Genomic DNA, 26,463 nt, shown 5'->3' on the forward strand with positions numbered 1-26,463 from the left:
CCGGGCGGGGAAGTGCGGCCGGCAGGGAAGTAGCTCCGGGACATGGGGCACACCCCCGCCACGTGGTGTGGCCGGGCCGGCCCGCCTGGCACCCTCGCTGTGCCCGGCCGAGGGGCGGTCCGCTGGTCTGTGGCCTCTAACGGTTCGTGAGACTTCTCAGAGCCCTTGGCTCCCAGACCCTGCGCCAGGCCTGGGGGACACGGAAACACCCCGAGAGGCGGAGCCAGGCCGGGCACCGCTGGCATTGTCCGGCCAGCGCTGGGTGGCGGTGCCCTCCTCACACGCCCATCAGAGGGAGGCTGTGGCACGACTGAGGACAGACTAGAGGTCGGGCCCCAGCTCCTTGCCGGCATCACCCCGGGAGAGGTCACTCCGAGTCCCTGCACGGCTCAGGGACTCCGCGCCTTTGCTTGAGGTGCTCCATCCACCCGAACCCCCGTCCAGCCCTCCTCGCCCACCGGGCCTTTCCTGTGTGCGCACTTGTATGCCGCAGGTGCTGGGCGAGAAAATGGGCGACGAGGCTGCCCCCCGGGGCGGGGGGTGGTGGTGGGGGTGGTGGACTTCGGTTCAGTCCACTGCCAAACTCTCCTCCCGGTGCAGGGGGGCTGGGAGTTGGCCCCACTTGGCTTAGGAAGCGGGGTCTGGGTTTGAATGCAGGGGTGAGGTGGGGGGGACTCATCTCTAGCCTCCAGCTCCTCGCACTGGCCAGGCGCTGCAGACAGACTTGGTGGCCTCAATGGAGGTGACCTAGAGGACCTCAGGGACCCTGGGTCAAGGCCACGTGATGAAGATGGGAGTCACCGGGCCGGGACCCGGGTGATCCGGGCCGCCGGACCTGGGACGCTTCGGGGTGGAGGTGGGGGGGCCGGTTGGCGCGGGAGCCCCTGCCCTCCCCCGCGTGGCCGGGGCACGGCAGGAGGGGGCGCCCGCGGCCCTCCCGGAGCTCGGCGGGACAAAGGCCGGAGCCCCAGCCCCTCCCCAGCGGGTGCGGCGGCGGCGGCGGCCCGCGCTCCGAGAGTCCGCGCGGCCGGGCCGGCGCCCGGGCCGACCCCGGCGCCCCGCCCGCCGCCGCCTGACTTCTCGGCGCCCGAGGTCGCGCGCGCCCAGGCGGGGGCGGCCGGGGATCTCCAAGCGCCGGCGCGCCCTCCTCCCGCCCGCCCCGCGCCCGCCCGCTCGGCGGCGGCGGCGGAGGAGGCGGAGACGGCTGGCAGGCGGCGGCCAGGCGAGCGCGGCGGCCGGACCGGGGCCATGGCGCCCGCGCAGCGCCCGCTGCTGCCCGTGCTGCTGCTGCTGCTGCTGCCGCCGCCGCCCTTAGCGCGCGCCGAGGACGCCGCCCGCGCCAACGCGGACCGCTACGCCGTCTACTGGAACCGCAGCAACCCCAGGTGAGCGCGGCCGCGGGCGGGGACGGCGCTGCGGGAGAGGGGGTCCCGGACGCCCCCACCCCGGGCCGGGCCGCCCTGCCCCGAACTCCGGGCTCCGCCCGCGCGCGCTGCCTCCGGCGTGGGGGCGCCCGGTCCCCGCTCGCGGGCCCCCCCCCCCCGGGAGCCTCGGCCTCCCCCGGAGTTCGGGGGACTCGCGCCCCGTGTGCATTCTCCCTTTAGGGTGCCTCACTGCCATGCAGTCTCGAGGGACTTGTGCCCTGCATGCCCCAGAGCGCCGCCGTCCCGGGAGTTCGGGGAGCCCTTCCGGCACCCGCAGAGCTGTGCAGCCTTAAGTTCCCTCCCGGACTTGGGGAACCCCTTATCCTCGGGTCTCTCCAGGGAACCCTCCTTTGGAGTTGTTGGGGATCCCCAGGGACCTTGGCACGGAGCTGCTCAGGAGCTGGGAGACCGGGGTCCCCAGGGCAAGGAGTCAGTGGACACATTCAGCCAGTGGGTTCCCAGATAACTTGGGGAAGTTGGAATGTCCCTCCCTGCTGACCAGAGGTCCACCTTCACTCCAGGGACCTCTGGTCCCCATTCCAAGGTACCAGGGGTGCTTGGGGTCAGTCCCGGGAGTCTTGACCAGGCGGGACCCTCTCCCCGTTCCCCTAGTGCTGACGGGGAAACTGAGGCGCAGAAGGGCTGAGCGGCTGGCTCAAGGTCACGGTGGGGGAGCAGAGCTGGAGCAGGGGCCAGTGGCCTTGTGCCCAGCCTGCCACGCCTGGCCACCACGCCTCGTGCACGACCTCCTCGCGCCGGGTGTTGAGTACAGTTTGGGGGACAGCAGAAGCCCCCGTTAGAGCGAGAAAAGTTTGCTGGTGACTGACCATGGCCTGGACACCAGCGGAAGCCGCTGGGCCGTCCCTGCATCTCGGAGCGGGCTGGGGGTCCCATGGGAGATGGGGCTGCCGGGTCCCCGTGCTGCGTCCTCAGCCCCAGCACTCGGGGCCACACTGCGTTCCCGTGTGGCCAGGCTGCATGTGGGGGACCGAGGGACCGGCCTCCCCACTTTGCTCCCCTGCTACCGGTCACTTTCTCTGTCGCCACGCGCTGGCCCAGCTGCTCCCTGGAACCTGCTGTCCTGCACTGCCCTCCGGCCTCAGGCAGAGTCGCAGAAGGGGCAGTGTCCCAGGCGGCTCTGGGACAAGAGCACTGGTCCCCGACCTGGGGACAGGGAGCGCGCCCAGCTCCCCCTCAGCGCCTCTGCTGCCGGGTCGGACCCCACACCGAGGCCGGCTGGCCGGCCACCGTGGAGCCGTCCCCGGTCCCCTGCGCGGCCGGCCCCACCGGTCACATGTGGCTTTGATTAAGGCTCCTCCCTGCGGCGGCCGAGCGGGGAGCCCAGCGGGCAGCGCTTGCGCGGCCCAAGTTTTTGGTTTCAGCTCCAGAATCCCGTCCCCGGCATGGCCTGTCCTTTGTTCTAGGAAATGCCAAACACACAAGGAGCCCGCGAATGGGGACGGCCAGGGGTTGCCGGGGTCGCCGGGGCCGCCCGGGCGGCCTGCAGCCTCACCTGCTACAAGCCCAGGCTGCCCACAGGGTCCCGCCAGGGGAAGGAGGCGCTGGTCCCAGCCCCACTGGCCACTTGGCCACCTCCTGCCAATGCCCTGACAGCCCTGCTCCGACCAGCCACCCGAGGGGAGGCAGCGTCGCTGGGCGCAGACCCCGGCCAGTAGGGCATCTCGCCTCCCCTTCCTCCTCCTCCTGCCGGGGACGTCCTGGGTTGGGGGGCGCCTTCCTGACATCTCGTGATGGGACTGGGGTCTGGCCAGGTCCAGACTGGGGCTGTGGTCATCGCGGAGGTTGGGGGTTCAGCCAAAGGGGCCACGGAGCCTGGGGACCTCTTGGGAGGTTTGGTGTCCTGGGCAGCTGGATCAAGACCGGTGCCTGGAGACCGGGTGTTCCAGGCACAAGAGGAGGGGAGACGATGGGCCTCGGGGTGCAGGGTGCTGAGTTTGGGGACCGCAGCGCCGGAGAGAGGCGCAGGGTCGGGGAGCTTGAGGCAGTCTCCGGAACAGAGTCGAGAGACAGGCCTGGTCAGGGACATGCGAGGATGGGGTCGAGTCGGAGCTGGGTGGGGGCATTCGGGAGACGGGGACTCAGGGCCAGGGGCCGTGCCCGAGAGGGGCGCTCACCAAAGGCACCGGGAGGAAGGGACGGAGCCAGGCTGGGCGGCTCTCTTCGGCGGGGGACAGAGGGGCCATACAGGAGCCCAGGGACGGACGGGCTCAGATGGGGATGGACGGGCACTGCGGTGAGGCTGGCCACTTGGCCAGCGGGCCTGGGACCTGCCCCGAGGCTGTGGGTGGCCGTTTCCCAAACGCGTCCTCCTGCCCCGCAGGCCGCTTCCGCCCGCCGGCGGCCGCAGCCGTGGCCGAGCGAGCCCCACGCCCGCCCCCACCACGTCACGCGGGTCCCGCCGCCTGTCCAGCGCCCGGCATGCCCACCAGCCGCCGTCCATCGCCGGCCCGGCTGCTGGTCGTCTCCGGAGCTGTCCCCAGCCCGGCCGCCCACCCTCGCCTGCCCCAGCCGCGGGCGCGGTGTAGGGCCGCATGTGCCTCCGCATCGGGGTTCGTGCGTGTCTGAGCGTGTGGGGGGAGTGGGGGCTGCAGGGTGTGCCTGCGCATGTCACGGCGTGTGCTCCCCAACATGCGGGGCCCCGGGGGCGCCGGGAGGTGCGTGTCTGCGTGGCAGGGCGACGCGTGTGCCGGTGTGTGCGTGGTGTGTTTGCACGGGTATCTGCGCGAGTGCCTGAGTGCAGGCGTGGGGCAGGTGCACGCGTGTCTTGGCTACATGCGCATGTGTGTGATGGGGAAACGCATGTCCGCGTATGGGCTGCGTGTTCGTGCGTGTCCTTAGCGTGTCTGCATGTGCAGCCTCGCGGCCGGCGGCACAGCCGACCCGCCGCCCACGCAGTCGGCTCCCCCCACAGCGTCTCTGCCCGCGGACGCGTCCAGGTCCCCGGGGCCCCGTGCTGCCTGCGGTGCAGGGGGGCCATCGAGGTTGAGATCGGGCACCATGCAGGGCGCCCGCCGGCCCCCCACCTCCCACAGGCCACGTCCCCCTGGAACGGCCCAGTGGGGAGATGAGGGCTCGGGGAGGGTGCTCCCGTGTGGAGTGGGGCCTCCAGGGCCTCGGTTTTGGGGGGCGGGGGGTGCAGCTCTGAGGGGGCAATGCCGCGTTTTCGCGTTTTGCCGCATGAGGCTTTTTTGTTTTGTTTGAAAGAAGATCGTCCGGCCCGCTTAGGGGGGCTTGAAGAGTGAGACCGGGCAGGTCTGGGGACTTGGGGACAGAAGGTGGGGTCTGGAGTGCTGTGGGGGGGGCAGACGCGGATTCGGGGTCCCGGAACCCCGGGAGTGACCTCGGGTGGGCGGCCTGGCTGTTTGGAGCCCCCGCGTCTCCTCTGCGAGGCAGGGGCCAGCAGGCTGTGCCCCTTGCGATGGCAGCAGAGCCCCATCCAGAAGGGCCAGGTGCAGGCAAGGCCTGCTCCGAAGGGCTCATGGGCCCCCCACAGAGGTGGGAAACAAGGCAGCCCTGTGGGCGAGAGGAGGGACCTCCAGGCCCCCAAATCCGCAGCGGCGGCTCCCATCTAGGGTGGGGACAGCAGCGTGGGGACTGGCAGTCGTGAGGGGCCCCCACCTGCTAAGGGCCTGGGCTCCTTCCATCCGGGTCGAAGCTGGGGCATGCAGGCCTCCTGGGGTCTGCTGGGCCGGCAGGACCCCCTGGCCCCGGCCTGGTTCCCTGTGCGCCATGGAACCCTCAAGCAGCCTCAGCGGAGGCAGAAGCCAAGGCCGGGGGCAGAGGCCCTGCGCCAGCCCCGGGCTCAGCCAGGGTTGGCCACCTCCTGCCCAGGACGGCAGGGCCGGTGAGAGGTTGGAGTCTGCAGCTTTCGAGGCCCCCCGCAAAGGTCCCTGTGACGTTCCTGGGTCCCTCGGGTCACGGGCAGAGGCAGCGCTTGTCCTGGGGGCGGCGGGTGCATTAGTGAGGGACCGGGAGGCAGGTGTTTCCTTCCCGCGGCATCTGCGGGCCCCGGGGCCAGGCCGGATGGGGGTCCCAGCGCTCGGCCAGGTTCCCCCCGTGACCGCACGTCCGCTTTCCGTCCGCCTGAGGCGCGGGCAGCGTGGCCAGCCACACTCCGTGGCATCGCTGTGGGGGTTTCTCTCTCGGAAGGTGGGTGCAGAGGAAGGTCTGGCTGTGCCCCCCACCCTGTGGGGCAGGCACCCCGCGGTGCCCCCATTTCACGGGTCCGAGAACACGAGTCATCCACGGGCACGGGGCAGCCAGCCCAGTCGGACGCCGTGCCTCCTCCAAGAGGCGGCTAGCCGGGGGTCTGGCTGAGGAGTGTGGGGGACCCTGCACTGCACACGTGCTAGGGGGCGCGAGGGGTCACCAAGACGGGCGCCCCAGCGGAGTGTGCACCCGGGGTGGGCCCAGGGCTGGGGCTGGCTCTGCTCCACCATCCAGGCCGCCCTGCCCACCGTCCCCCCTTCCTTCAGCTCTGGGGCCCCCACACCCAGTGTAGCCCCTGCAGCCGCAGGGCCACCACTGCCCTTTGTGAACTTCTGCCACCTTGGGGCTCTCGTTGTCCCTGGGGCTCTGCCCCCCACCCCCACTGGACCTCCATGGGGAAATGTGACCTTGGCACCTCCTTGGAACTCTGGCTTTGGGCGCGGGGGGCCCGCGGAGAGCTGCAGCGGGGACCGGCAGGCTCTGCCCCACTTGGGTGCAGGACGGGGGCACGGGGCCCTGGCGAGCTGCCCACTCCCCCCCACCCCGTGCCTCAGTTTCCAGTCTGGGAAGGAGGCACAGCCCCCACCCCTGTTTCTGGTGAGATCCCTAATTGGTTGCTTTGCTGGTAGCATCTAATGACTTGACAGTTGCCCGACTGGAGCTAATTAGCTGCTTGCTGGGTGGCTGCGGGGAGGGGTGGCTGGCAAGGTTGGGGTGCCCGTGGAGGGTGGGTTGTGGAGCCTCGACAGGCTGGGAGGGCCGCCTGGAAGAGTAGGCATGGACAGCGTGAGCAGGTGGAGGGCGAAGGTGTGGCTGGCGAGGTGGGGAGCTAGGAGGTCTGAAAGCCTCTAAGAGCTCTGTCTGGGAAAGACCCAAGTCAGTCATTAACCCCTTAGTGAGAACTTCGGTCTGTCTCAGCCGCTCCCACAGAGTATCCGCACATTGGGCCGAGGCAAGAGTGGAGGGGCCTGAGGCTTTGTCTGACCCGCCCGGCACCAGGTGCCCTCAGTTTGGGGGTTGGGCCCCTGCCCTGCAGAGGCACCACCTGAGAGGGGCGAGGCGCTGACTCGGACCCCGGAATCCCAACGCAGCAAGGCCACCGCCATTTCAGAGCCGAGCGGGGAAGAAAGTGCTACACTCAGGCGGCCAGAGCTCGGGGTGCTGGGGGCTTCCCCTGGGACACGTCTGCCTGGGCTCCTCACCTCCCCACGGCCGGGGTGGGGGCACTGTCTGTTCCTCATGACCCCAAAACCTCAGAGACCTCAAAGTCTTAGCCTTTGTTCTATCAAAAAACAGGTATTGAGCGCCCCTGTATACAGGGCCCACGCAGGTCACGGGGGAAGGGGCCAACCCCACGGTCCGGGATGGCAGGCCGTGGAGGTAGAAACGGGATGGATGCCTGATGAGGCGGGGGAGGAAGGGGAGCCTTCCAGGCAGTGGGAACGGGAGTGACCTGGAAGCAGTCGGGGGCGATGGGGTTGGGGGCGTGAGGGGGACACGGAGCCTCGTGGGCCTGGGAGGACTGTGGGTTTTACTCCGCGCAGTGAGGGTGGCTTTGAGCCAGTGGATCACAGAGTCTGACCGACGTTCAGAAAGGCGAGCCCTGGATTCGGGAGGCCAGGAACCTGGCGGCCGGGGGGCAGCCTCTGAGCCAGCAAAGTGGCCTCTGTCCCCGGTGCCTTTCGGAAGGTGAAGGGAAGAAGAGCATGAGGGTCGTGTCTGCCCCGGGGGGGGGGGCGTAGCGGGGGACACAAGCAGAGGCGGGCAGGGAGAAAGGGTCGCGCTGTGGCTCCACCCTGCAGAGAGCCAGGCCTCACACACATCCCCAGCCATCACGCTGGGGACAGGAGGGGAAACTGAGACCCGGCGAGGCAGGGGGTCAGGACGGCAGCGCCTCCAGCCCGGCACGCCCCCCCCCCCACAGTTCCCCTATCACTGTCTCCCCCACAGGGCTGGCCTGGGTTCGGGCTGGTCCCTGGACGGCCACCCAGCCATAGCCGTCATTGACTGCTTGATCGATGGGGCTTTCGGTGGGGCTGGGAAGGAGTGAAATCACTTTTCACACAGCCTGGAGCAGCTTCTGCATCGATCAAGCCCAAGGGGCTGGAGGACACGGCCGGTCAATGAGACGCCTGTGCCCCCCCTGCCAGGGGGCAGCCCGAGGGATGGCCGGGGTCCCAGGCTGACCCTGTCCCAGCCCGACCCTGTCCCGGCCTGACCCCACTTCCTGACTCTTGCTGCCAGACACATTTACTCTATAAACACTCTCCCGCCTCTGTGGGTGTGGGATGAGCTACCCGACCCTGGATGAACCCAGTGGAGCAGGGCAGGGGCTGGGGGACAGTCTGCTCCCTCTTCTCCCAGACCTGAAATTCCATGAGGCTCGACTTCAACCACAGACTCGAAATCACCATTCAGGAATGGAAGGGGAAACCGAGGCCCAAGGGAGCAGGGTCTCCTGCCTGCCTCATTTCCAGCTCCGGGGGGGCCCAGGAGCCCTGAGCCTCGCCTGACGCAGCATCTCAGGGGCAGTGGGGGGCCAGCTGCTGCCATCTGATAATCTGGCCGCCCACTCCGGTGCCCGCTGTGCCAATCAGTGCAGCCGGCATGGGGGCCAGGCGGTGCTCCCTCCCGCAGGCTGGGGCGGCTGGCTGGCCCGGCACGGAGGCAGCAGCAGGGCCGGGTCCCAGCGGCCTGCACCCTCCCTGCTGCGACCCTCGCTGGGCCTCAGTTTCCCTGCCTGTGCAGGGAGGGAGGAGATAGGGGAGCCTGCCCTGCAAGCCTCCATGCTCAGGTCTTTTATGTGCTAATAAGCCCCTCTCCGGAGGCCCCCCGTGTCCCCCCTCAGTCCAGGCTGCGTTTGCATGACAGGGACACAAGGGACCATGTCAGGGAGATCTAAGGGCTCCTGGCGCTGTAGCCCCAGGCAGTGACGGAAGGGGAGCTGCCCGGCCCTGGCACAGCTGACCTCCATCCTAGCAAGACAAGGCGGGGTCAGGAGGGCTCCCCCAGGAAGGGGGTGATGGCTCAAGAGGACAGTCTAAGGGGACCTCCAGGGCAAAGCTGGGAGACGGGGCTGGAGGTGGAGGTGTCAAGGGTGGGGGAGCCTGGTGGGGTGATCTGGCACTTGGGACTCTGCTGCACAGGATGGAAGGGGTGGAGCTGGGGGGTCCAACCCAGGGTACCTCTGAGCTGGGCTGAGCTTGGGAGGGAGGAGCTGAGGCGTTATTCACTCCAGGCCCTGGCCCCTGCAGGAAACTAAACTGAGGCTGAGAGTGGGGGCAGAGCTTGCCCCCGAGCGGGTCCCAACACCGGGTGGTGTCCCCGCGCTGCGCTGGGCCTTCCTGGCAGGCGGATCTGCAGGAAAGCTAAGGAGGCCGCAGGTGACGGGCACAATGGGGGTCCCTCTGGAGGATGGGGCGCAGAAGTCAAGCAGTAACAATGTTTTGGGAGGACTTCCCGGCGGGGGTCACAGCTCGTGCGGGGCCCGTTTGCCACAAGAAGGGCCCAGATGTCGAGCCCGGGGCTGGGGGGCGGAGGGGCGTCTCAGAATCGCGCGGCACCTGCTCTTTTGCATGTTACCCAGAATGCCTGGGGGCAGCCCCTCTCCCCAGCGCCCACCACATTGGGGCCTGGCGGGGCAGATGCCGGGCGGGAGACCGTGATCTCTCGCCGCGGAACATCTCTGGGTTCGAGTCCGCTCCGCGGCCCCCTAAGACCGCCCCCCACTCGGCGCCGGCCCAGTCCCGGCGCGGGCCCCGCCCCCGCCCGTGGCCCCGCCCACGCCCGGGCCCCGCCCACGCCCGGCGGCCCCGCCCCGCGGTGACCGCAGGCCCCGCCCCCAGGTTCCACGCGGGCGCCGCGGGCGACGGCGGGGGCTACACGGTGGAGGTGAGCATTAACGACTACCTGGACATCTACTGCCCGCACTACGGGGCGCCGCTGCCGCCGGCCGAGCGCATGGAGCACTACGTGCTGTACATGGTCAACGGCGAGGGCCACGCCTCCTGCGACCACCGGCAGCGCGGCTTCAAGCGCTGGGAGTGCAACCGGCCCGCAGCGCCCGGGGGGCCGCTCAAGTTCTCCGAGAAGTTCCAGCTCTTCACGCCCTTCTCGCTGGGCTTCGAGTTCCGGCCGGGCCACGAGTACTACTACATCTGTGAGTGCGCGCGCGCGGGTCGGTCAGTCTGCTGCACGCTCCCATCCTCCCAGCCAGCCCGGGACGCCACCGTCAGAGCCCCCACCTCGCCCCGTGCACCGACAGGGGAAGCTGAGGCATGCGGAGGCTGGTGGGCGAGGCCGAGGCCCGTGTTCTGCCCCGCACGTCGGGGCTTGGGCAGGGGTCTCCCCGGCCCTCTCCGTGTCCCCCCCCCCCACACTGGGCCTGGACTTAGGCGGAGGGACCCTGCTCCTCGCCGGTCTGCCTCCCGCTGTGTCAATTAAACTCTACAAGGCTCCGTCGCCTTCTTTTCTGCTCTATTTGGACTTTTCCCTTTTAATTCAGGGAAGAAAGGGGTGGAGGAGGGGAGAAGGTGTTTAAATTCGCCCTGTAATATAAGAAAAATTACATTTTCTTTCTGAGACAGGAGTTTCATAAAGATAATTATTGCAATTATTACTCCCATCCCTGTGACGAATGTTATTCTTACTCCACTCTCTTTATCTTCATCTCCCAGAGCGAGGGGACTGGGGTGGGGCCGGCGGTGGCCGCAGGGAGGACAAGCCAAGACCGGGCAGGGCCGGGCACGGCTGCAGCTCCGTGGGTGTCCACACCTGTTCACGTGTGTGCCCTCTCTGGCCGCCGTCCCCCGCAACCCCGGTCATGGTCCCTGAGACCCCCTCCCTCCCCACTCATGGGTGATGCTGTGGGCACCCCCCTCGGCCCCCTCCAGTGCACTTGCCGTGTGGGCCAGGAAGCCGTAAGCAATAATGGTGGCGTTTTAAGCGTGAAACCCCAGCACGCTTGCAGGTGCGTGTGACCGCTACAGTGTGGGCCCTGCCTCCCTCCCAGAGCAACTGGCTTCTGCTGTTTCCCAGATGGAAATAATCGTCCCCAGAGCACCTACTGTGTGCTGTCTGACAGAGGTCTGGCTGGGGGGAGGGGCTCGCTGGCAGGCGCCTGCGCAGCAGGGGTTTGACCCCACATGGGTCCTTTAGTTGCACTGACTTCTGGCCGATCAATCGCAAACAAACATTTTAATTCCTCACCTTCTGGCCTAACCCTGTGCTGCTCGGGGGTGAGATGGAACTGGACACAGACAGACACCCCCGTCCCTGGGGTTAGGGTTCAGCAAAGGGAGGGTTCGGGGCAGTGTGAGGGAGGGCTTCTGGGAGATCGGGGTCGTGGCGAATCGGGCTTCGATGCCCGAGTGGGAGTTTCGCGGGGCGGTCGCCCTGGGGGAGGGGCCGGCGGCGCCAGAGCCCCCGGCCCCGTTCAGCCCTGGCCCTTCTCTTCCAGCTGCCACGCCGCCCAATGCCGTGGACCGGCCCTGCCTGCGGCTGAAGGTCTACGTGCGGCCCACCAGTGAGTGCTCAGGTCGGGCGGGGCTCAGGCCCCATCCGCGTGTCCTCGCCGGGGACCCACTGAGTGGCCAGAGGAGGCGAGGTGGCCACAGCACGGCCTCAGTGGTGGCCAGGGCAGGTCCCACTCCGGAGCCTAGGTTCCCCTCTGCCAGTCGGGACATTTTAAGCTGAGAGCGAAGGTCGAAGCCTGTGTCCGGGTGCCCCGCTGCGACCACTGCCCCTGAGAGCCATGTCGGGGAAGTGTCCCAGGAGGGATGAGGGCCTGTGTTCTGAGCTTCTGAACCCCGGTAGCCACACCTGGAGACGAGGGGGCCCGCGGCCTGGGAACATCACCCGGGGGCCAGGCACAGCTCAGTTAGGTGCCCGCTATTCCCCTCCCCTGCACTGCTGGACAGAGAGCTCCGGCCCGAGGGGGGCGCCGGCTGAGACGGGGGCGGGGCCGGTGAGGTCCAGGTCGAGGGTGCTCCAGGAAGCAGCGGGAAGCAGGCGGGGCCACCGCTGACCGTCCTATCTTTGTGTCCCCCCAGATGAGACCCTGTACGAAGCCCCTGAGCCCATCTTCACCAGCAATAACTCATGCAGCAGCCTGGGCAGCTGCCAGCTCTTCCTCAGCACGGTCCCTGTGCTCTGGACCCTCCTGGGCTCCTAGTCCCCGCCTGCAGGATGCCGGCCCCACCTGGACGGCCGCCTCCGAGACCAAATAGTGACGCCCGCCTACCCACGACTGGTGCTGCTCCCGCCCGCAGGGGACCGTCCACCCCCCCCCCCCCGGACCAGCCCCGGGGAAGGGGACAGGCAACGACAGGACGCCTGAGGGGCCGTCGTCGGCATAGCCCTGGCCAGGCCATCTCAGGGGGCACAGGAGACCCCGAGAGCCTGTTGGCGATGTTGTGTTTTTGTTTTTGTTTTTTAGAGTATTTTTCATGGTTGGATCAGAAAACTTGAATTTTTAATTTAATTTATTCCTCGCTGTCGCCAGTGATTTCGGGAAGGAAACGGAATGGATAGGACGGGGGTCCCTGGTCCCCGGAGGACGGGGATGGGGGACCCCTAGTCTGGTCACTCCATCTATTGGATCCTGGCTGGAGATCACCGTGGACGCCCCCCCAGGTGCCCCAGGACAGGCCAGCCTGGGGCGGAAGGGGCAAGGTGACACCCCTGGATTTTGGCTCAGGTGTCCTAGCCCGCCTCCCAGCCCCAGCCTCGCACGTGGTGACCGGCTCCCGCCGTGGAAACCTCCGCTGTCTCGCCAGAGCCCACCTCAGAGTCCCAGCCCCCTCGGAACACAGCACCCCCCCCCCCACTCCCCAGCCTCGCACGATCGTCCCCAAGGCCAAGATGTCACACTTCTGTAAATAGAGCCAACGAGTATATACTGTGACTGATTTTTACTGTATTCCTGAGGATGGACTGGACGGTTTGTTTTTTCTCACCCCTTCATGGGTCGGGGGGCTATTTTGGCGGGGGGGCGGGGCGGGTGACCTTTTAGAATAGAAGCCTCACTTTGCAATAAGCTCGTTTGGCTGTGGGAGCCCCTTCCTCTACTCTGTGACTAATAGTGTTTATAAGAAAACGGAACGAAAGAAAATGGGGGACGGGGACACCACCCCAAAAAAAGAAGCCGCCTCCCGAAGACACTTTATTGACGCAAACAGCGCATTTATACGGATTTCGTATTTCTACCCGCCTTTCCTGCTCTGTGTTTTATATATATTATATATAAATATATATGGTGCTTGGCTGCCGGGTCTGCCAAGGGTCGGCCGGGCATGCCAGCGGGGGGCTTTTGTAGGGGTCTGCGTGGGTGGCAGCCGGGCCTCCCCCGCTCCCATCACGATCAACTTTGGATTCTGTATTTTTTTATAATAAAATGAGCGTAAACCTCGACCATGTGTCTGTTTGGGGCTGGCGACCCTAGTGTGAGGCCTGCTCTGAGCCCATCACTCGGGAGTCGGATCTCCCCGGGGAGGAGTGTCTCTGAGACTGGATCTTTGGTCTTATATACTGTCTTGGGGCCAGGCTCTGGGATGAGCATTTAATGGGGGGGGGGGAGACTGCATCCTTGCCACCCATGAGCCTCAGTCGCCCCCTGCCCCACCCCCTTGAGAAACGGGAAATGGGAAAGAGCCCTCTGCTGGGAGTTTGGGGGGAAGAGATGGGCTGGCTCTGCATACGCAGCAGGGGCTTACAGGTGACCCTCCCAGCATGTGATGGGTTTCTTCCAAACCAAACTCTCCATCGAACCAAACTCTCCATCGTCAAGCTCTGCTGCTGTGCGACTCAGTTTCCCTAACTGCCTCAGCCAGGGAGGTTCAGTCTGTTGTCTCTTAATCCCTTCTTTGTTTTGCAAAAGGCATGCATCCCTAGGTTGTAGAGTCCCAGGGGCCTTCGCCCCAGCCTAGCCCTAGACAAAGGCATGGAGAGGCTCAGGGCTCTCCACAGAGCTGGAAGGCTGGGCTCCCCCGAGGCCGCTTGGGCCTTGGTGCCTCCCCCAGGACTGCAGCGTCCCGGGGACGCTTTGCCGAGAGGGAAGGCTCCCGGCTAATGAATTCGGCCGCGCTGGGCCCAGTGACAGGGCCTGCCTCTTAATGAGGCCAGCCAGCAGCACAAAGACCCCTGTGTGTTCCCCGCCCACCCCTGGCCAGGGCCAGTGGCAGGGGGCGGAGGATGCACGCCTGTGCTGAGCACCATGGGGCGGGGGTGGGGGGGGAGACTCAGGACCCCTGCCCCACTGTGAGGACCACGCAGCTCAGGGTAGGGGCCGCCCCGAGACCCCTCACCCACGCCCCCACCCACACGGAGACAGAAGCAGCCCGAGGGAGAGAATTAAACACAGGGACTGTGACGTGGGATCTGGGCAGCTGACTTTAATTTCGTTATTTTAAAAAATTTTTATTGAGATGTAATTCACATACCACACCATCCACCCATGTAAAATACAGTTTCACAATTTGTAGTACATTCACAGGGTTGCGCGACCATCCCTCTAATTCCAGAACATTCCCTCACCCCAGGATGAAACCGCATCCCCATCGGCAGTCACTCCCGCCTCCCTCCCCAGGCCCTGACGACCACAAACCCACTTCCTGTCCGTGGGCGGACCCGTCCCGGTCGTTTCACATAAATGGGCTCACACGCCGCGAGGCCTCGTGCGTCCAGCGGCTCACTGAGCGCCGCGTGGCCAAGATCTGTCCACGTCGGGGTGAGTGTCAGTGCCCCCGCCTTTCCCCATGCGTGCCCGTCCACCTGCTGAAGTACACTGGGCCATCTCACCTTTTTAGAGGCCATGAGGACTTAAACTGATTCTGCCTCCTTCGAACAGATGTAATTGACGTAGGCTGTCGTGGAAGTTTACGGTGTAATGCTGGCGCGGCGCGTTTATCTACCGCAGTGTGCTAACCGCTTGGTATTTTTGAGACAGTTTTAACATACAAGGTGATGGTGGACGTGTCAACGCATGACTAGCTCTGGCCCCGCCTTAGAGCCCTGGCCCTTCCCGCGCCCCCCTCGATCACTGCTCAGCCCTCTCCCTCAGCTCCTTCACCTGAGGCCCAATGTCACCTCGTGACCTCCCTGGCCAAGCGGCCACTCGCCCCACAGTCCTCACTGTCAAATCTCTGATTCTTTACTCCTTTGTCTCCCTCGCGGGATGGGAACCCCCAGAGGGCAGGGGCCGGGTCTCTTTGGGCATCACTGAGACCCAGTGCCTGGCCCGCCATCTCCCCTCGGACTCGTCATCTGCCACAGGCACGTGTGCACACACGTGTTGCACAGCCACAGGCTCCACGTACACCCCATACCCCGAGACACATCTGGAGCCCAGGGCTCTGTGGAAGCACCCCTGTCCCTTGCCGGCCACTGGTCACTGCCTCGGGGGCCACCAGCAGCGTGCAGAGTGGCCACTCACTCCCGGGGCAGCAGTGGGTGGGTCTCAGCCCGAATGAGATGTCCACGCCACCTGCAGGCCCCAGGGAGGCGGCTGCTGGTCTGCAGCCATCGGTATGCGGGTCCCGTTCGCCCCTTTCCGGCCTGAGGTTCCAGAGGAAAGTGACTTCCCTCCCGCGGCCGGTTACTGCCGCCTCGGTGCGCGCTGTCCGCTGGGGTCCGGCAGACGGGGAGGGGAGTTCTGCGTGCCCCCAGCCCTGCTGCTGCTCCTGTGGGGCCGCGCCTCCCACCCCGGGCCCCTCAGGTTAACGGCACTCTTGGTGTGGGGGGACAAATCCCCACAGCGCAGCCACGTCTATGCCCCTGCTCCCTGGGCTCGGTGTCCCTGTCTGCAGCTCCCGTCCAGGAAACGCCCTGGGCCCCACCATTGGGTCCTTGGCCTCCCACCCCCCGCGTTCTGATCCAAGCCCCTGTGTTTGGGGAGTTTATGGGCTATGGAAGGAAGGCATGGTGTTGGGGACCCCAGTCCAGGTTTGCAGCGGCCAGGCAGCCAGTGATAGACAAATAAAAAGTGAGTTCGAAGTCAGAGCCCCAAGGAGCCATAAATCACCAGGAGATGACACACAGCGGAAATTAAGTGGCCACAGCTGGGCTGGCATGGCCCATGGGGCAGACACCGTGCGGGGCTGGAACCCCTCCCGTCTCAGCTGCCGGCTGGCCAGCGGGGACAGCGCGTACAGGTGATGATCATTAGGGCCTGCTGTGGGGGGGAGGGGCTCGATCTCTGCGCCAGGGGAGGTGGCAGAACCAACCAGTGGATGGATGCACAGAGACCAGACCCAAGAACAATTCGGGTGTTTCCCTCGAGGCTGGGGGCAGGGGAGGCCTCGAAAGCTGAGCCAAGGAGGCAGGAAGGAGGAGGCGGCAGGCGGCGCCTCCCTGTGGGGGCTGCTGAGCCCGAGGACCAGGCTGCCCCCCCCACCCCCCCGGCGGAGGCATCCAGGAGGCAGCTGGACCCTCTTTCTTCTGTACTGCAGCGGATGGAGCGGAACCCCGCTAGAGTTCCTCCCCCGCCCGGTGCTCGATGCAGAGACCGTGAGGCCAGAGACAGGGAGATTCCCAGGGGGCCGCCTGCCCGGCCGCCTGACACCCACCATTGATCCGGAAATGGAGGCCGAGAGGCCCGGAGAAGATCGATGGGCCGTAGGGGACACTGAGCAGAGCTGGGGGCCCGCTCTCCTGCGCAGGTGGGGAAACTGAGGCCCCCCAGGCGCACAGGTGGTCGGGGTGAATCAGGGCGCGCCCAGGCCTCCACGGGATCAGGAGCTGATCTGAGCGGAGCCTCGGGCAGTCCAGGGGGTGAGAGCCCAATGTCCCTACAGCAGCCAGGGGCCCTGGGTGGAGGGAGCCACCTTCATGCCTCCTCTCTCCCCAGGAAACGTCTGTTCAGCCCCCCAGGCTGTGTTGGGGACCCTGGCGCTGCCCTGTCCGCGAAGCTCTGACCCAGCCACACAGAGTTTGGGGGTGTAGGAGCTGCCACGTGAGAGTGCAGGCCCCCACGAGGGCTGCCTGGCTTCCTCTCTGGGTCTGGGGCACAGATCCAGGAAAGTCATTTCCACAGGCGTGCCCCCCCAGGCCTCCCCTGGAGCTCCAGCCCTCAAAGGCGCGTTGATGGAGGGAGGTGCGGGGGGTTATTATCGATGGCGCTGTGGCGCTTCCGTGAGCTCCCGCCATGCCTCCCCGCCCCCAAGCCTTTTTATATGGTCAGTTTCTGACACCACCGAGTGGCTGCCCCTGTTTGACGAGAGGGAAACTGAGGCAGGAGTCAGGCACGTGGTCTCAGCCCGGAAGCGGGTCCTGGGGTAGAGAGAGAAGGCGAGAGGCGGTGGTTGCGGCCCAGGGGCCCTCGGGCGGGGCGCAGCGGGCTGGAGAGCCAGCCGCTCGCCCCCCCCCCCCGCACCCCGGTGGCCACTAAGTGCTTAAAAGCCTCCCGCGGCCGCTGGGACCTGCGGGCGGGGGAAGGGCAGCCGGCTGATGCGGGGGTCGCCCCTCCCCAGGAACCGGAGATGGGAGGGGGATCCGGGCACGTCTGCACCGCCCACCGCGCCCGCCCTCTCCTCCCCGCCGCTCCAGGTCCGGCGGCCCCGCCCCCTCTGCTCCGAGGCCCCGCCCCTCTGCTCCGAGGCCCCGCCCCTCCTCGGCGCCTCTCTCGGCTCTGCCCCACGCGAGTGTCTTCCCACCCCCGCGCCTTTGCCCAGGCGGGTCCCCAACCAAAGACTGTTCCCTGCGCTCTTTGAAGAGCGTCCCACCCTTCAGGGCCCAGCTCTGTGTTCTGGGCCTCAGTTTCCCCATTTACACGCCGAGGGCATGAGCTGCAGTCTCAGGCGGCGAGAGGGGAGGCCTGGTCCCCTTCTACTACCTGTTGTGGAGAGCAGTGGCCAAGCTGCCCTCCTCGTGGGGGACTCGGTTTCCCCAACTGTGCCTTGTGGTGCAAGGCTTGGGCTCCATCCCGGACCCAGCCTCTTTTCCAGAGGGATCCCCCAGGGCAGGGCCTCAGTTAACCCTTCTGCAACGCAGAGGAGATCCACCTGAAACCCGCTGTACAGGTGAGAAAGCTGAGGCTACGGGAGAGTCGGGCCAACCCCAGGCCGGGCAGCTGGGCCTGCAGGATGGCGGGTAGGTACCTGAGGTGCTCCATGGGCATGGACCGGGGAGTCGGGCCTCCTGCCACAATAACCCAGGTAAGCGGCTCAGGTGAGTCCAGAATATTTGTTGCAGGCAGTAATGTCCACAGTGGGCTCGGAGTTGCTGGCAGGCCTGGCGGAGGTGCCTGCGTGGGCAGCGGCCGGTGGCCGGAGGCAGCTGGACCACACTTGTGGGTCCTCCTGAGAGCCTGTTATTATCCTGCCATGGCGGGAACACCCCTGAAAGGGCCTCCAGGAACCCTGCGGCCCCCTGAGCACCTTTGGCTCACCGCCCTGCTAGGCGCACGGGGAGGTATGGTTTGCAATATCATATCGCGGCCTACCGTTAATGACAGCGGTGGCAGAATGCCCGCACCCCCGGGGCCGTTATTAGCAGCATTCATCACGGCGGGGGCGGGGACACGGCGCCGGCCTGCGGTTCTGGACGCCCTGTGGCCAGACTGGGAAACTGAGGCACAGAGAGGTTCGTTTGGCCCCTGGCTGAGGGCACAGCTGCAGGCATCCGATTTCCAGCGCCAGCCCCGGTGTCTGGCACAGGGTCGACAGCCTCGGTGTTTGCCGTGTGACAGAATAAGTGTGTTAAGTGCATGGGCTCCGAGTCAAGTGCTCTGCTCTGCCTCACCAGCTGGGCGAGGCTGGAGGCGCTGGCCTCGCTCTCCGCGTCCCCTTCTCGGGCCAGGCCCTGCGCCGTGTGGGGGTGGGGGGCGCCGCGGGAGTCAGCTGTGCTGGCTGGCAGAGATTTAGATTAAAATACATATATACACCAGATAAATAAACGCGGCCCACATCCTGGTGACAAGTGGAATTAAGTTGCCCGGTGGGGGACCTAGCCGCGACCGTAGGGGGTAGGGACGCATCGCTGCCTCTCCGACCCCCACTGCCCACGTTCTATCCATGGCTTTTCCTGCAGCGTGGTGGGGATCTGGGGAGGCGTGGCGGGGGTCAGGGAGTGAGACCTGGGGTCCAAGACTTGAATGGTGCGTCCTAGGCCCCCACAGGTCTGGGTCTGAACAAGGCCGGCTCCTTAGCTGGGTGCCCCAGCATCAGCCCGCCCAGAGCCCAGGAGACCACGTCCCCGCCCCGCCCCCAGGGCCGTGGTAGCACCAGGCACTGGGCGGGGCCCGGGTCAGGCTGGCCAGCCCTGCCCCCACCGGCTGAGGTTGGCAGTGGGCCTGGCAGCCCCGGTCCTGTGGGCTGCCAGGAAGACCCCGCTCGATCCCGTGGGAAGGCCCCCTTGGGGTCCCCCGGCCCCTTGCCTCCACTGGAGCCCCAGTGGAGAGGGGCGGAGGGAGTTTTCAATTAAGCAGCAGCTAATCGCCTGGTGAGGGCCAGTCTGGGGCCCAGTAAATCTATTATGAAAAGCCTCTAAATGTATGTAAAACCGGCCTCAGACAATCCGCGGATTAGGGCTGGGGAGGGGAAACCGAGGCGCAGGCAGGCTGGTGGATTAGCGGAGCGGGGCCCCTGGAGGGTTGGGGGGAGCAGTCCCCAGGGCCCGGCAGGGAGGGAGAGGTCATGCTCTGTGGAGGCTGGTACCCATTTCGTCGCCCGGGAAGCTGAGAGGCTGGCGGAGGGGACTCCACTCTCCTGAGAAGGAGCTTGGCGGGTGGTGGGTTTAGACCAAGTGGCCCTGGCCTCCCTCCCAGGATGCACCGTGGGAACACTGACCGCAAAGGCTATTTCCTCTGGGGCTCAGATTCTCCCGTGTGGCCCCCATTCTTTCTCGTGGGTCCCGCCAACTTCAGGGTCCTTGCTACAGCTGCCCCCTGCTCCCCGGACGCCGTCCCACCTGCAGAAGCCCTTCCAGTGGCCCAGGTGTGTGGGGCGGAGGTGGCCACTTCCACAGGCCTTGGGGCTTTCTCAGGTCTCTGGTCTGACGCCCGCCCAGCCACCTGCGTGTAACTGCCGCCCAGGTGCAGGGCAGTGATCAGGAGGTGAGGGACTCAGCCGGGCCTGGTCCCCAAATTCCTTCGGGTCACAGGTGAGGTGGTGTGGCCATTGGGAACCGGTCTTAGGGGGCTGCCTGGCCTTGCTGCGTCACGTGAGAGGATGTGTGTACCTCCCTGTGCCTCCGTTTCCCCATCATCATCCTCAGGGCTGGCTCGATACTGTTCCCAGCGGGGCGGGGGGTCGGGGGCTCCAACGGCCCCCCTGCCTGGCTGTCAGTCAGACTTGCTGGGCCCCTTCGAGTCGTCACGGCCCAGCGGCTGTCACAGGGGCGTCATTCCGACCTGTCCAGGATGGACTCGAGTGGAACCGATGCTGACGAGCGGGACGCGCCCCGTGGGGCCCATCCGCCCGCCGTCGGCCGCCGGCCCCGCGCCCGCCCCCCGCTCGCCTGCATGGCCGCCTCTTCTAGCGCTGCGCAGCCCGGCTCCTGCCCGCTGGGCCGAGGCCCGCACGAACTCCACAGGGCCCTCAGCAGAGAGACCCTGTGCCCTGCCTCAGTTTCCCATGTAGCGTGGGCACACCCAACCAGAAGGCCCACTGTCCCTTTGAGGATCGACTAGGGACTGTTTGGGCGGAGCCTCCCAGGACATTCCCAAGGGGGCTCGGCCACCCCTCCGCCCTCCGCCCAGCCTTTGTCCAGGAAATTCGAGGTGGCAGGGAGAACAGATCTGCTGTCTGCTTGAAAGAAGCCGAGGCAAATGCCGTTGACCCCTGACACTGGCCCCTAATCCCAGCCGAGGCCCTTGCTGGTGGGGGGGAGCTTGGGAGATGGCAGGGTGCACCAGGGGGGCTTCCGGGTCACGGCCGCAGGGGCTCGAGGGAACAGAGCTACCCATGGGCCACGTGTTTGGTCACCACCCCGCAGAGCCCCCAGGGGAAACCGAGGGCAGGCAGAGCCCTGGGATCCGTGGGCACAGGATGCGGTCAGGCCCTGCCACCCTGGGGGAACCTCGGAGCAGGAGCTTCGTGGAGTCTGGCCCTAACGGGAAGGGCACCACAGGCTCGCTGGGTGTCTGGCTGCTCACCGGCTCTATGCCTGGGGGAGGGGGATGGCAGGGGTGCCCCTCGGCTGCGGTGCGGGGAGGTGCTGACTGCCCTTCCCTGCTCTAGACCCCTCCATAGCTCCCACAGTCTCTGAGACAGTTTTTCTGGCCTGGAAAGGGGCCGCAGAAACGGTGGCAAAGGCCCTGACCATCAGGCTCCGAGGCCTGGGTCCCACTCTCTGCAGCCCGCCTAGGCGCGGGTCCCTGGGGAGCCCGCTTTCCTCTGGGCGCCCCCTGGTGGACACGGAGGATACTGACTCCAGGGCCGCCGCGAAGGTAAATCGGGGAACCCTGAGTCCAGGCCCAGGCATTCCAGCAGGTGCTCGATACATGCAACTCCGGATGGCGCTGGACTCTGGCCCTGGCCTGGGGCCACCGTGAATGAGCCCCGCTGCCAGGAACCCAGCAGGGCGGGCTGAGGAGGCGCTAAGGCCCTGAACATCAGGGCGGCTCCTGGTGCCATTGCCTGATAAATGCTCCAGGAACAAAGGGGCGAGTGAATGAGCGAATGAACCACTGGAAGGAGGGGGTGTCCTTGCTCCTGCCGGCTGTGGCGACTCGGCCCCTCACCTCCAGCCCCTCGGAGGCGGCCGCCAGAAGCTTCCGCCGAAGAGGAACCGGCGCGCCCTCGCCGGCCGGACTGCTCACGCGCGGGCTTGCCCGTGCTCCCCCGCGGCCACGTGTCTGTTCCACGCTGCCGAGCTGCTCCCCTCGATCAATTCCAATTTGGACTGGTCTCTGCCTCTGCGGCCCGACCCTCCTTGGGGGCTGGGGCTAGGGAGGGGGAGGCGGTGGCTTCCGAGGCCTCCGGCCGCTGCAGGGCTGTGCTGTCGCTGCCCCTTGCTGGGCCTCGGTTTCCCCGACGGCGGACTGGGAAGGAAAGGCAGCCGGGGCCAGCCCGGTTTCCGGCCAGCCTCAGGCATTCCTCAAGTGGCACCCGGGTGCCCGGTTCTGTGCCGAATGCCAGGGACACAATGGGGCGCAGAGTAGGCAGATCGGCTGAGTACTGGACGTGGGCCTATGGGCTTTACCCACCTCTTCCCCCTGGGACCTCACGGCCACCCTATAGTCACAGCCATCGTACAGACGCGGAGACCGAGGTCACGGAGGCGACGCTGCCGGCCAAGGCGACTGAGCGGGCAGGCGGCAGAGCTGCGGTTTGGGCCCAGCTCACGTTGGTCCTGGTGGCGTGGACAGCCCCTTCCTCAGCCACCCCCTCCCGCCACCATGTGCACCCCTGTGGTCCCCCCCCCCATTTGTGACTCAGGCCCCCCTCCAGGCCTGCCTTCTCCGTGACCTTGGGGATCGGCTTGCCCCTTCCGTACCTCAGTTTCCCAGCCTGTGACAAGAGACCGTGAGAGACACTTCCCTCTCAGACGAAGGAGAACTGGAGGGAAGGAGAGGCCCTACTTGTCATGGCTGTGAGCACCCCGTGCCGGGCGCCCCGTCCCCGCTGTGCGCCTCCCGCCGCGCGCCCCCGCCCCGCCACGTCCCCGCGCCCGCTCCGGCCCCGCCCTGCGCCCCGGCGCCCGCTGCGGGCCGCGCGCTGCTGCAGCTCAGGCCGCCGCTAGGGGGGGCGAGGAGGCCGGGCAGCTGCGGCGAGCGGTCGCGCTCTCGCAGTCAGTCCGAGGGGCGCGCGGGCACTGCGGGGTGGATGCGGGTGACCCCTCCGCGCTCCGGCCTCCGGCACCGTAGACCGTGGCCCTGGAGGGAAGCGCCAGTGAGGGCCGGACAGCCTGCCGGGCAGCCCGTGCACCAGGAGCCCAGGGGCCTGTGGCCAGATCGCCTAGAGTTGCACGCTACCAGGCCCTTGACCCCTGCCCCTGCCACCGCACCGAGGTGCCCCCGTGGTATTCAGAACCACTGTCTCTGGGCGCCCACTGGCGGCCTGGCAGCTGGACATGTCAGCAGCTGGGGAAACTGAGGCTGGACGCCTGTCCAGTGGGTGGCGGCGGTGAGCACCCTCTGAGTTAAGGTGCTGCTGAGGCTCCCTGAGACCTCTCAGGGCCTGAGGACACTCTCCCCACCCACGGGCGAGGACCCAGTGACACAGATTTGCCGGGCGGGGTCTGAATCCAACCCCGAGGTTCAGGGAGGCAGGGGCCAGCCCCGGGCTGGTGGGTGCAGGGTCTCCGAGCCATCCATTCCGCCCCTGGACCACGTCCCCAGCAGCTTTTCCCATACGGGTTCAAGGCGCCAAGAGTCGGGAACCTGGCCGCACCCCCTTGCTCCCTGTTCTTTGAAACGGACCAGTCCCGTCCGGCCCAGGGCCTTTGCACAGGGCGTCCGCTCCCCGCCGGACCAGCCGAGGGAGCAGTGGTACCCCGCCAGCCCCGCAGCCGCCCGCCGCAGCCCCGTGCATCCTCCCCACCTGCTCACACCCACGCCCGCTGCGAACGTGTCAGCGCCGGGCCACATCCGTGAAGGAGGCACAGTCCCTCCCCTCGGAAAGTCACCGCCGAGCACGGCAGACGACCGTGTCTGGCGAGGATGGCGCGGACTCCGGGAAGCCGCGGGGGCGTCGCTGCCCAGAAAAGCCGCGGGTATCGTTTGTCACGGAGCTAGAATTCCCGTTCCATGAAGTTCGCCCACGCAAAGGGTGCCGGTGAGTGGTTTTGAGTGCATTCTGGGCCAGCGCCCCCGGGCGGGGGTCCAGCAGGAACCGGCCCTGTCCCCGATCTCTCCATCTGTCCCACGCCCTGCGCACAGGCCCGGGCCTGCCCGCCGCCCTCGCTGCCGCCTGGGCCAGGCCCCGCCGACTGCCCCAGGCTCCTTCTGTCCCAGGGCATCCGGGGGGACTTTTTGAAACTGAAAACCAGACCAGGACTGTCCCCTGCCTAAATCCTCCTGAGGCCCCATCGCCCCCAGGCCAAACCCAAATTCCAGGGCATGACTGCATATCTTCACTGAGCGCTGGAAGGTTCTTAGGAGAGTTCCTCTGGGCAAGGACGTTGGGGGGCTCCCTCCCCCCAGGGGTGGGGAAGCAGGCAGTGTGACTGTCCCCATTTTTCGGGCAAGGAGACGGGCTTGGGGCCGAGGTGTAATCTGGGCCCCATGAACGCTGCTCTCAGCCGCAGCAAGCTATGTCACCCCGATGACCAGACCCCGCTGCCCGCCGAGGGCAGGGGCCCTGTCGGGCGGCTCAGTGGCCTCCTGGTGTTTCTGGGCTGGTGGTGAGTTGGGAGGGTCATTGTCAGAGACCTTGAGACCTGCGGGAACATCACTAGCCTAATAAGGGCCCCCAGGGCCCCCGCCGCCCGGGAAGGAACAAAAGCCGCCTCTTCCATCGGGCTGCCCCCCGCCCCAGTGGGGATGGGGCTTTTGAAGTTAATAGGAAACCCGAAGGCTCCCACGGAGAGAATAGGACGCGAAGGGCTTAGAGGGGCCTTTGTGTGCCCGGCCTGCGGTGATGAAAGCACCATGAAATCAACGGTGTCACCGACGCCCGCGACCATGACAGGCCCCTTTACGTGACGAAAACAAGGGGAAAAAGGTCTCCGAACAGTCATGCAGTCACATGCGAGCACACGGGCCCGCAGCACCCGCCGAGCGGCAGCCCAGGCGCCAGGCGGTCTTAGCGGCCGGCGCTTCCGGACCTGAGAGGCAGTGGCCGTTCTCCGCCCAGGGCGAGGGGCCCCCGCCGCGGCTCGCGGCCTGCCGTTTGCATGCCTCTGGAGACGGGAAGCTCACTCCCTCCCAGGGCTTCCAGACGCGGCCTCCCCACGTGTGGCTCCGGTGAAGGCGACATTGAGCCTCCCCAGGGCACAGCCTCCCAGAGCCGGGGGAGGGGCCACACAGGGCGGGGGGACATCACGGCTTCAACCAGCTCTATATAGCCGTTCGCATCCCTTACAGTTCATTCGCTTCAGCGCGTTCGCGGAGTTAAACGTCCATCCGCACAATCGATCCTGGAAGGTCTTCGTGCTCCCCAAAAGCAGCCCCGGCCCTGTCGCTCCAGCCCCCGGCGCGCACCCGCTTCCCGTCTGCGCACGCGCCTGTCTGGACGCGCCTCGTGAGCGGCCCGCGCGCCCTGCGGCCTCGGGCGTCTCTCCGAGCGTCGCGTGTTCACGGTCCGTCCACGCCGCGGCCGGCGTCAGCGCCACCCCCTTCTCCGTGGCCGAGCGACGCTGCCCGTGTGGACCGGCCATACCGCGTTCGCTCATTTACCTGCGGATGGGCAATTGAATTGTTTCCACCTTCTGGTGTGTACGGAGGGAATTATTTTAGAAAACCCGCTGAGCCGCCCTGGTCCTGGGCGTTAAACCCTCACGCAAGGCAGAGGCCCGAAGCGAAGGGGCAGGTCCGCACGCAGCACGGGGAGCCTGGGGCACCCGGGAGAAGCCTCGTAGGCTGGAGCCGTGGCCCCCGAGGCTCTTCGTCCGTGTGCGGGCCAGGCGGCTCCGCCCTCCGACCCTCAGCTTCTCTACCGGCCAAAAAGGCTGTGACGGCGTCTCCTGGTCACCCTCGCGACTGCCCGCAGCACCGCCGCCGGCCTCTGCTGGTCCGTGTGTTCCCGCCAACGTGGGTCTTGTCACCGCCTGAGCCGGGGGGCAGCCCGGGCCTGCGGGGTGTCCCTAGTCCACACCCCCGGCCTCCCCAGACCTGCAGGGGTGACTTTCCTTCTGCGGCCCCCGCCACGGAGGTGGGGGTCCCAGCCGCCCCCCCACCCTGTCCACTGGCCGGGGTGGTCCCGGCCCCTGTCCACCCCTGAATCGTTGCATCTCCTTTTCCTTGAAGGAGGTCTCTGAGATGGAGAGGGGACCGGGCTGGACAGAGGCCAGAGAGGACATGGCAAGGCCAGAGGTCACGTGGCAGGTGGTGCCATCCGAGGTGAGACTGCGGAAGGGGAGCCACACGTCGTCGAGGCAGAGGGGAGGGTGCGTCCAGAGGCCCTGGGGTGGCGCACAGCCTGCTGGCTTTGCAGGGCCTCTGGGCGGCTGGAGTGGCCGGAGGGGGGCAGTCTGGTTTCTCTGCAAGGACCCTGGGAGCCACGGCTGAGTCTGGAGCAGGGAGGAGCGTGCTGGAGGGATGGGCTCATCAGGAGGGTAGAGCAGGGAGGGCTGCCTGGAGGCGGAAAAGGGGCTCAGGCAGAAATCTGCCAACGGGACCCAGAAGAAAACCGCTCGTCCAGTCCTCCTGGCCTCGTTTCCATCACTGGCCGAGAGATCAGACGGAAGGGCTTGGAGGGCAGGCTGCCCGCGTGGGGGTGTCCCGTCCAGCGCCCACAGCACCCCTCTTGGTGGGGGCGGGCCCAGCCGAGCCAGTGCCCTCCGCCTGCCTGGCACCCCTCGCCTGGCCCCGAAGGCCCAGGGGTGACCTTGGGCCTGGGCAGGCATCCAGCCACAGGGGTGCACTGGGCCTTCGCAGCGTCCCACCTTACAGACGGGGAAACCGAGGCTGGGGCGCTGCTCTTGGCCACTGAGTCATGCTCGTCGGTTCCCAGGCCCTCCCTCCACAACGCGGGGGTCGGACACCCTCCCGGGGATAGACAGGATGGCGCTGTCCCCGCCTCCGAGCTGGGGCGGCTGGGGCCAGGATCCACATTCCGGCCAGAGCGGGCGGGAAATCGCGAGGCATTGTTTAGACTGAAGCCTTTAAACTTGGGGGGCGGGGATGCAGAGGGGCGTGGCGGACAGGGGGCTGCTCTGGGAAGGTCACCCAGTTTTTCTGCACAAAGGTCAGCTGCAGCCCGTTGCCAAGACA

At 66.8% G+C, this 26,463-nt stretch overlaps 1 protein-coding gene across 2 annotated transcripts; it reads left to right on the forward strand.

The window, feature by feature from the left end:
* Window positions 1-966: 966 nt before the first annotated feature.
* Window positions 967-13,064, forward strand: EFNA2 (ephrin A2). Of its 2 annotated transcripts, XM_016126613.2 has the most exons (4): window positions 967-1,385; window positions 9,500-9,813; window positions 11,113-11,178; window positions 11,705-13,064. In XM_016126613.2, the coding sequence occupies exons 1-4, from the start codon at window positions 1,249-1,251 to the stop codon at window positions 11,824-11,826; spliced, it is 639 nt and encodes a 212-aa protein (XP_015982099.2). In that variant the 5' UTR covers window positions 967-1,248; the 3' UTR covers window positions 11,827-13,064. The 2 variants fall into 2 exon arrangements, with proteins under 2 accessions (XP_015982099.2, XP_036090122.1); XM_036234229.1 differs by lacking the exon at window positions 11,113-11,178 and having other exon boundaries at window positions 1,195-1,385.
* Window positions 13,065-26,463: the final 13,399 nt, after the last annotated feature.

Source organism: Rousettus aegyptiacus, unplaced genomic scaffold, assembly GCF_014176215.1.
Source record: "Rousettus aegyptiacus isolate mRouAeg1 unplaced genomic scaffold, mRouAeg1.p scaffold_m13_p_16, whole genome shotgun sequence".
NCBI classification, from domain to species: Eukaryota; Metazoa; Chordata; class Mammalia; order Chiroptera; family Pteropodidae; genus Rousettus; species Rousettus aegyptiacus.

Bases quoted from the DNA above. Each gene is read 5' to 3' on its own strand.
- EFNA2 (XM_016126613.2), top strand. From the start codon at position 1,249: ATGGCGCCCGCGCAGCGCCCGCTGCTGCCCGTGCTGCTGCTGCTGCTG. The intron at 1,386-9,499 runs GTGAGCGCGGCC...CCCCGCCCCCAG, and splicing joins TGGAACCGCAGCAACCCCAG to GTTCCACGCGGGCGCCGCGG. The intron at 11,179-11,704 runs GTGAGTGCTCAG...GTGTCCCCCCAG, and splicing joins GGTCTACGTGCGGCCCACCA to ATGAGACCCTGTACGAAGCC.